The sequence below is a fragment of the Halyomorpha halys genome, unplaced genomic scaffold (assembly GCF_000696795.3).
Source record: "Halyomorpha halys isolate HHAL.00 unplaced genomic scaffold, Hhal_1.1 Scaffold269.1, whole genome shotgun sequence".
NCBI classification, from domain to species: domain Eukaryota; kingdom Metazoa; phylum Arthropoda; class Insecta; order Hemiptera; family Pentatomidae; genus Halyomorpha; species Halyomorpha halys.
Genome location: NW_027112099.1, coordinates 38,610 through 49,399, shown reverse-complemented (window position 1 = coordinate 49,399; position 10,790 = coordinate 38,610). Strand labels below are relative to the sequence as shown.

General features: G+C 29.5%; 1 protein-coding gene across 3 annotated transcripts in view; it reads right to left on the bottom strand.

Moving 5' to 3' along the window:
• Nucleotides 1–10,790, bottom strand: part of LOC106680570 (UDP-glycosyltransferase UGT4) — a 41,453-nt gene that overhangs the window by 13,281 nt on the left and 17,382 nt on the right. For all 3 annotated transcript variants that reach the window (XM_014420360.2, XM_014420361.2, XM_014420362.2), the window contains 2 exons: nucleotides 9,745–10,334; nucleotides 1,993–2,215 (listed from right to left, as the gene is read on the bottom strand). In XM_014420360.2, coding sequence (XP_014275846.1) covers nucleotides 1,993–2,215; nucleotides 9,745–10,334 — 813 coding nt within the window. The remainder of the gene's footprint in view (nucleotides 1–1,992; nucleotides 2,216–9,744; nucleotides 10,335–10,790) is intronic.

Here is a 10,790-nt window from a genome sequence, read left to right as displayed (position 1 = left end):
TATATTTTAACAGTTGATTATGGGGGGAGGTATAGTCTCGTACAAAAGACACCGCTAACTATATACAATGTTATTATGAAAAGAAAAAAAATAATACAATAAATAGATAAATGCTTCTTAATAAAATTGGAAAGTAATATTAATAACAAAAAATAATGATATTGGTACACTTAAATAAAACAAACAATTGCCATCCAATAGTGAAAAGAAGCAAGTTAATTTGAAAAAGGGACGAGAGAAGAAAAGAGAGAAAAAATAATAATAAATAATAAATACAATGATTAATAATAATAAGTAAAATAGAGGTAGGGTGACTATGAATTAATTTTATATTTAATAAAATTTATTCTTCAGGTTGCTTCAGTCTTCGGGTTGAGGTTGGGTTTCCCAGGTTGTAGGTCACTGCTCCTTTAACTGTCGGCAACTGGGAGTGGGACTTCATGAACCGTTTTTTGATGTAATCCTCTATTGACTCCATCTGTAATTCGCGATGCAATTGGCCATTTCTTATAAACCAAGGAGCATTAACTGCGATTCTTAGGACTTTATTTTGAAAAGATTGTAGTTTTTTCCTTTTCGTAAAGGATGCCGCTCCCCAGACTTCACAACCGTACATCTGCAGTGGCCTGAGAATTGTTTTAAATATAAGAACAGTTGTTTCTGGTTTTAGTTTGAAATTTCTGTTTAGGATAGGACATAGCATTGCTAACCTTGCATATGTTTGAGTTAGTTTGATGTTGATAAGGGTTATCCTTGAAATATAAGGACATAATTTTACCTACAAAATATCCAAAGTAATTTATAACGCAATATTTTAGCTAACGTGTATGGGAATTGAACCAACACCACATTGAGCAGGACCATAGCTCCTAGTCATAATATAAAACTAAGTCCTTACTGGTGAAGTATAGTACTGTAAGATTTATTTAATGAATTTGAAAAAAAATTAGTTATTATATTTTTTTGAATAGACCCCTTGAACCAACTTAATCAATACTCTTTCTTAATATTGAAAGCATTTCCAGCTGGCTCTTCAAACCTCAGCTACCAAACAATTCTACTTTCGATACCCAAAAATGGCAAGAAAATTTACTATGGCGTATCAATATTGATATGTCTCAGCGTGCCAAATAAACCCAATTTCCAGATTCCCTGCCTCCAATATATACTAATTGAAATATCCTTTGACTGGTTAGTCTATTGCACCTAAAGTAAATTATATTTTTGACTCTACGGTATCCACCATCTATTACCTGTACGACTGTGTTTAATTAAGTTAATAGTCTTTATCGAACATAAAATATAAATATACTTCAAAAGTGTTTACCCTCAGACGCCCACCAAAACCGATCCTCAGAGGTAAAAATTTAAAATGGAATCCTGCTCTTTGATTTGTAAGAAACAGCCAATGTATCGGGAATTACGAAAGTAGGCAATAGAGGATTACATCAAAAAAAGGTTCAGGAAGTTCCACTCCCAGTTACCGACAGTTGCTCCAAAGGAGCAGTGACCTACAACTTGGGAAATCCAACCATTCAGGCTGCAGCAGGACATTCTGTTATAAGTGGCTATATTTACCAGTTTTGTTATTGTCATTCTAAAATAATATTTTATATTAATTTATTTCTCTTCATCTTTTTCGTAAATTAACTTTTTTTTTCCATTAGAAGCCAATTACTTATTTTTTTAAAATCCATAAATGTCAATGTTTTTGTTATTAACTCTGTTTTTATTTTTTAAAATTTATAACGTTGTATATAGTTAGGGGTGTCTTTTGTATGAGGAGTCTTCCTCCCCCCCCCCAATCAATTGTTAAAAAAAAATGTACCTCTTACATTAACCATGTAAGGCCCACAAGCCGATTTGGTATTAAAAAAACACATAAAATATGTAAATATATTCCTAATGCTTGTTTTTTGTTTAGTCCAACTAAGCGACCATCTAAATCGCTTGGTCGGTACATAAAATCTGTTTGATTTTTGTATTCCTTACCTAGTATATCCTGCTGTGGGAACTTCTTCATGATCATGACGTTAGATGGCAGAGATCCATCATAATCAGCCTCCCACTTCATTAGAACCCTCTGCTTCAGTTGGCTGAAAACGTTTAGAAATGTGAAGAAAGAATCCTGCAAGACATCTGATACCACGAGGTTCAATCCTAATGACATGTATATCACCCCGTTCTCTGCTTCATCCATGAACTCTCTCAACCTCTGCATCGAACAATGAGATGTATCGATTTAGAACATTTAATGTATGAATTTCGTAATTCAAGTAAAAATTTGAATATTTAAGTATGTTAAATGCATATTAAATAAAAATGATATTTTTTTTAAAGGTTAGTATGGCATCAAAAACAATATACTACTTAAACAACATAAGTCTGAAAATCTTATGAAATATTAATTTTTTTTAATAAATTTGATAATGTAAAGTCTAAAAATTTTCAAATTTATTTATTTTATACTTTATAAATAGGTTTTAATAACAAGTAGTACTATCCGAATAGTAATTTAGACTCATAATATAGTCTAATAACGTCAATTTCTAGCCACAAAAATTTAATGTAATTATTCTTTGTAAGCTTTTTATGATCAGCCCATCCTTCTCGTTTCTATTTTGCAGCGAGATTTTATTATTAATTAATCAGTATGACTAATATTTTGTGCAAATATTTTATTTAACTGTTTTAATATTTTTTATTGTTTTTATGATAAAATTTTAAAACTTTAACAAAATATGAAACCAGATGTACGCCTATTTGATGGTGAAATGAAACTACTTTTTTTCTTGTTAGTTTTTAGGTTTAATGTAGCTCTCTTTCCGGAAATCTCAAACTACTGCTTATCAGACTAGCACTTCCTGATAGCTAAAAGTAGATGAAGTTAGAATATTTATATCGGACAGTAAAATAGTATTCTTTTTCTTTTTCAACATTTTCTGCATTTTTATGGTAGTTAATTACTTTTTTTTTTTTAATATTTACTTACAATTTTTGTTACTATGTTATTTAAAACAAAACATATGAACTTGATTTTGTTAAGCATTTAGATAGAAACACTAAATTAACGTTAAAATGATTCTCCAAAAATATATTAATATTGCCTTTCTTTATTTATATTTTTTCCTAACCTTTAGTATTACAGTCCTCGGTATATCAAAGCAGTTGAACAACTCTTGAATTCTGAATTAGTTTTATATTGATGCATTTATATTGAACGAAATCGCACATTTAAGGATTGCTGCATGAATTTTTACTTTTTGAAGATTTTCTACACGGAATGGCATCTTGATTTTTGAGAAAGAAATCGTAGTTTCATTAACAAATATGTCTGTGATTTATTAAAATCTCAATTAACCAACAATTAATATTCAGTAAAATTATTCATGATACGAGTTCAATTATCCTATATCGATTTAGGAAAAGTTAAATTCAATTAAATAGGTATTCTTTCTGTTCGTTATCGGTATTTGCCTACTCATAAGTAGTAGGTAAAAGGGGCCGGCTTTTATAATATAATTTATTCAGTACTGCTCTAGTTAAAAAAAAAAGAATTCAGAATTGATAAGTAAATGCTTATTTATTTATTATTTATCTGGAATGTCAAGCCAGAAATGATTTTCCACATACGACCATTATTATACCAACAAGTAAGTCTAGTCATTCGTTCAAAACAAATCATAGAAACATTTCCAGACAAAATTAATAAAAACTGTCGGATAGTCTCATTGAATTAGTCAGCACTGAAAATAATGAAACCTTATCATATAAAGCTGGTCACTTATTATTTAGGCCATGGGAGTACCCAGCGAGGAACAAGGGTGATGTTAAAAAAAAACTTAATTATTTAATATTTTTTTTTGCAAAAAATTGTAATAACTAATAAAAAACTGCTATAATTACATATAATTTTCTTAAAATTTTGGTTTCATTCATCTTTTCCGTGCTGACATGTCACAACATGAACGAGCTTTCCCTCCCCCCTAGTTTTGATTCTGGGTACGCCCTTGATTGCCAGAACTGATTCTTTTGCAGGCTTATCTTATTAGGAGTATCTGAACTTTAATGTTATAACTCTTGAATTAAGTCCCATCTTTTGCAACTTCTGCTGAAACGACAAGTGGGATTGTGACAGTTACCAGAACTTTAAGATCTTTCTTTTCTCGCTTCTGCTCATCATTATAATCAATGATAATTAATTATATAATGTGTAGATGAGTAAATAAGTCGATTCCAAGGCAACTTCGAGGAAAACTAATTTCTTTTCAGCTTAACTTATACTGTCAAGAATGAAAACCAAAACTGGATTTTTAGTTTTGGTTTTCATTCTTGACAGTATTCCTGACTTACAGAGAAGAAAATAACGCAGATTGTTTTCTGATTCAATATACGAGTATTAGTTTAATTCATCATTAGAACACATGACTGAAAAATTATTTTGGGTTATTACTCGATATTTTATCTTATCGTGAGAACTCTCTCTCATTAAAAATTATTGATTTATTTTTCTTGCTGAATTTCAGTTACGGATTTTAAAGGCTATTTTAAAGAAGGATTGGGTATAAAATCTATTACATTTTGTAATATTGTAAGAATTAAATTTGCTTTGATTCATTAGTTGACTTGGTGATTACCCGAGTTATGAGTGTATAATGGAAAATGACTTTTAGAAGTCAAAACATTTAAATTAATTAATGTATCTAAAAAATATATCTATCTGAAAAAATATACATTATTAAGTATATTTTTTTGTATGTTTGAGTTTAAATATGAATACAAGATTAAGGCATTGTATGGGCATGATTGAATTTTGTATTCCTTATTATCTTTACTTTAATGGGAGGTCATTAAAGGAATTCATATATTCATTTGGTGTATAACATGAAAAACTGTATATTATGTTCATAGAAATTATTTACTGGGTCGAGGTTTATGACTAATTATAGTTTGGTCTTTTTCTCACCTTTCTATTAATTTTATTATCTCAGCAAAAACCAATACATAATACAAAATTCATACATAATAAACATAAGTATACTTTCATTACCTGAAGGGTATTTTAAGGGAGGTTGTGGGACCTCTGTATGCTGGGGAGCCCTGTGGCTCTTACTAATTATAGCGAATTTCACAAAAAGTCAAATTGTAAACATGTACATTCAATTTTCGAGTAGAAGTGAGCCTTGTGTCGTAAATGTTTCCTATTGATTAACAGAATTGTTTAATTAACTAAACGCAGAAGTAGCGGAAGATAAACTGAAAAAAACTGCTTTATGAGCTGTTCAGAACGATCTAGCTAAATAAGTGTAAAGAATAAGTGTAAGCATATCAGAAAGATGAAATAATTTGACCAAAATTGATAAACACAGTTATAGGGGTACTTAGAACTTTAGAAAGTGTTAAGCGATACATATGCTTCTTGATTAAAAAATAAATAAATTAATAAAGAAAGAAAAAGGGTGGGGCCTAAATTAACTTCCATCCCCTTAGGGGAGAGGGGAAGGAATAGGGTATAGTAATCAGGGGAAATAGACGCTGGAAGCAGCTAGAGTATTTTTTACAACGATTCTACTAATTAGAGAAACAAAAAAAGAAACATTTATTTCTGTTCAGTAAAATGAACCTAGAGGTATTCTTAATTATTCATTAATTAATCATATTTTAATTATTATAACTTAGTTCGAGAAGAAATGAGCTGGTAAGAATGGCGTAAGACATTCTTTGCTTACTGTGGGACATTTAATATTTTGTAAATGAACCTAAATGTAATGAATTTTTCATAAATATATTATTTACTTAAATGATATATAAATAATACACTAAGAACATTAGTACATTAGGTACAGAAGTACCTACATTTATAAAATATTTCTTTTCTTACAGAAAACGTAAAACTACTAACACCACTTTTATTCTCCCCGCCATAAATATCACGGCAAATATTCAAATTTAACGGAAATTTAATTATACGGCTATGTTATATAAACAATTCTATATATTGATTATCGATCATTTATACTGTCCTTTCCACAAAAACTTACTTAAGTTAGGAGGAGACTTAGTTTTCTACAGTTTTTTGAGCTTGTCATCTGAAGATGGCAGGTCGACGCTAGACCTATTAACTATTTCTTTGCTGCATTGAAAATGACGGCTTTTAAATACTGTTAAACCTCAATCAGAAAGTTTTTAGGTTGGACTAAATATAGTTATTAATTTCATAAATTATCGTCACCTACCAATTTAATGTTCCAATATTAATACTTAATCAACCAATTTATTTTCACTATTACTAAAGGTAGATTTTTTAAGTAACTACAGATATAAGTTTTTCTAAACACCTTAGAATTTTAATGCAGAGATCAAAATAATACATCTAGGTAATAGAATCAAACAATACATATAAGTTTTTGATAAAGCAGAAATTTTAAATATAGCAACAGATAATAGAAGCAGAAAACATAGAGAATCAATATACATAAATAAAAACATTAAAAATGTAGTAAATTTTAAATAAAACTTAAAAGGAATTGGACCACTCTATGTTGACATAATTAACAAAGTGAATATACAACAATAATAAGTGCGCCCAAAACAAAATAGGATTACACTAAAGCTTCTCAAATAAAGAAAAGATAAAAGTTAAACAGTCCAATTAAAGAGATTGACCAGTAGATGGACATATACAAAAAGCTACATTTGAGAATTAAAATCACATTTTGTTAAATATTATGGTATAAAATTTATTTCAGGGGAAATAAATAATTATTATTTAATTCAAAACAAATCCCTTAAAGGGAAGATGATGGATATAGAATGATTTGAGGTAATTAAAATATATATATATATATATATATATATATTGATGTTTGTTTTTTCTTCATTTCATATAATAATTGTAATACAGTTGGTAATATAGTCATAAATTATGCAAATCTAGAATGTAATTGTAATGAGTTAATAAGATCTAATTTTTTTAATATAATTAAAAATTGTACCAGATGAAGGAAAGAAAGTGCGAAACTTCAATAATGATTAAATATAGAAGTAAAAGTAGTTGGTTTTTTTTGTTTTTTTTTTTAAAGAAAAAAATTATAAAATAATTTACATTAATAAAGGAATAATATTTTTTATAGTGATTTTTTTTAAACTAATGGAGTGAAGTGAACTATTTACGGGATTACATACTTGCCTATTGGTTACATAAATACTGTTATATTGTAAAGTAAAAAATATCCAAATTATTAAAAATATTTTCAGAAATACTTCTTGAAAAAAAAAAAGAGGATATTATATTAAATCTTATATAATGTGGAAGCCCTTTAAAGTAAGAAGACAAATATTTTGCAGAAACTTATATAAAATAAGCAATTCGGCAAATGAAGATAAGCCGGAAACATTGCAGAGACCCGAAAAATACACTCAGATCTCAGATAGACAGAAAAATATTCTCTAAATTAGAAAAATTTAAATACTCGGTTCCCCGACAACCTCTACAAAGATTCCCTCCCCTCTTGGAGATAAAACAGTGCACAATTAGAGGGAATAAAGCTCTCTTCTCTATTTCACGAATAATAAAACCTCGAAAAATCTCAAAGACCTTGAATTTTTATAATTTTACTAAAAAAAAAAAAAAAAAAAAAAAAAAATATTCTACAATACTACCTGATTGTACAGAGGAATAATTTACAGCGCTTTTTTTTAGGTTATTTATCTAGAATTAGGACGTATCGTGTATGAACTTTTAATTTTTTTCTTCAAGTAATAATTGTATTGATATTACGTAGTGTCTTTTCTATTGTTGAAGATTGTTAAAATAACGTAAATTTGTTAAGTTTTCTAATAATTGGATTTAGTTTTTGTTTAAAAATTAAAAAAATAGGTGCGGTGGGCTGAGATAGTTAACTACTACAAAGATAATTCAGAGAGAGCCATTTTGGAAATTCGGCATTTAAGCACTGTCTGAAAGTGAAAAAGTTGCCAAAACGCAGGCATAAACGAAACTTAATTAGGTAACAATTTTTAACGATTGCAATTATTGTAATTATTTCTAATATAAATTATACATAAGCCAGTGTAACAGATAATTCTTAACAGAGTTATTTATTTCGGTAAGTTATGTTCTAACTACCTTTATAGACAGTTTGTTTACCAAACATTTATAAGTTTTTTTGTTTTGAGGCAAATTGTAAAAGTTTCGATTCGGGTTAAAAGTGTTTCTACACGTTTGCCAAACTCTTGCGAATTCGCAAACGCGCAAGCGGGTAATTGTGTTATTTGTATTGGTTGGTATAAGTTGGCTTAAATTTGTGGCCACATTATATGGCACTTTTCTGTTCAGGTAGCCTTCATTAGTTCCCACAGATAAATTTTATTTATCTCCCTGTTTTAATTAATTAAAGAATTTATCTAACCTTCGGATTAAATAATTAACTCTATTTTAAGTTTTTATCAGGTATATAAGTTTAAGTATTTTGTTTCTACGGTAACTAGAAAATACGAAATTTATGAGGAAATAAAAGCAGAGTTGAAATGCTTGTTATTTTTTAATTTCGAAACTGCTTAGCTCGCGCCTTCTATGGAATAACTTAAAAATTAGAATTTACAAAACTATTATCCTTCCCACTGTTCTTTATGGATGTGAGACGAGGTCTCTTACACTAAGGGATGAAAAGCGCCTTAGGGTTTTCGAAAATAAAGTATTGCGAAAAATATTCGGACGAAAAAGGATGAATTAACGGGAGAATTTAGAAGATTACACAACGCTGAATTAAGGGACATACACCCGGTAAATATAATTCAAGTTATAGCATTGCGGTGTATGAGGTTGTAGGACTTAGTAACGAGTGGATACATAAAATGTTAATAAACACTGAACCAACGGGTAAACGTCCGAGGGGTAGACCGAAACGTAGATGGGAGGATTGCGTTAAAACTGATTTAGTCGAATCGGGTTTGGATGGGCATCAATGGAAGGGTGTATGCAAAGAGCGTTCAGTGGTATCGGCATCGAACCTTCGGGTTCGTTAGGCTCTCATTATTATTATTATTATTATTAAGTTTTTATATTTTAAAATTCTATCGATTTGGTGTAAATACTTGGTTTTAAATCTTGTCAATTAACTTTCACAGTTTATGTTTTATACACAATTATGTTTCTAATATTTATGTTTTGTACACAATTATAATTAGTAATGTGGCGTAGGGTCCGAACAAATACATTTATAATTTTAATAATTTAGGGATAAATTTTTAAACTTCGACGGATCTTATTATATATTTTTTTAATGATTTTATTGCTAAATCGTATTATTACAATAACTTACAATCTTAAAAGCATGCCATATATTAATTTGTTTTAAATATGTATGTGATGGTTACTAGTTGCTATGCCATAAATAATGGATAAATTTTAAACACTTTTTTACCCCTTTTCAATCGATCATCTCTTAACCCTCTACGCGACAAGTGGAAAATATTTATTTTTCTTAAATTTTTATTTTTTATTTTTTTCCTTTATAGTTTGGCAATCCATTTCTAATCAAATAAATTAATAATTGCAATAATACATATATTATATGATAGAAAAAGTAGACAAATAGTTGTTGCCGTTGTGAATGTTACAAATCGTATTATTAAAATATATCATTTTTCATATTATCAACCAGATAGCTATTATAATCATATCATCATATATTACAATAATAATATTTAAAAAGTAAATAAATATAGCAAAATTATTCGAACCTTGGGAAGCGGCTTCGTCGGAAGTATGTGGATGCCAGCAATTTCTTTTACGTGAGGTGATGTTGGAAAAGGATAGGCTAAGAGGGGATCCTTGTTGATGAGGATGATACTTCTGTTGGATACCAGCTTTGTTAAAGGAGGTCTGCTTTCCCATCCGGTGTAATTATAATAACGATCCATCAGTTCCTGCATTCTTCTTAGGTTGTAATAGCTGGCGAGGGTGGCGGCATAACCAACGTAAAGGTTGTATATTTTGTCGCTAAGGGTCATCTGATCGGTCAGCATAGTCTTGTAATCCATCATAAAGGAATAGCTGTTCGGTAGACCGGAAAGTTCGTTTACCCAAGCCGAATCAGCAAGTGGTACTAACTCGATGCCTACAGCACCAAATTTGTGAATGAGTGCTGAATTAGCTTCTTGGAAAAAATATGATTCCATAATAACTGCGTCGAAGGATCTTTTGGAGTGGATTAATTTTTGAATGCCCTCTTCTTGAAGAACGTGTTCCATAAGATAGATGATTTGATTGTATACTGTATGTGAATGTCTGGCAATGTTCATCTCTCCAAGTTCGATGAAGTCCAGTGTTCCTGTTTGTAAATCGATTAGAATCGTTATGAACAACATTTCTGGAAATTTAATTTAAATAACAAAAAAAAAAATGTATGCCAATCTTAGGGGAAAGAGTTACAATATATATTTGCATATGTATACAGGATGTCCAAAAAAAGTAAGTACTATTAAAAATTTTTATCTATATACAACGATCTTATAGGAAATTAATTAATTTATTAACATTTTGGAAAATTATTTACTAAAAATAATATAGTCTAAATGGTGCTTCAAAGAGATTTCTAATTATTTCATCTTCTGATTACACGCAGAGGTGGGGGGGGGGAATTACTGTTCAACTCTGTTTATGGAATTTTCGTAGTGATGGAAGCCCATGTTCCTTGTCGGGACTCAGAAGTTATACTTTTGACCTGCAAGGAGTTGATTGCTACTGACAGGCTGTATCTTAACGACCGCCATCCTTCCCAGCGTTC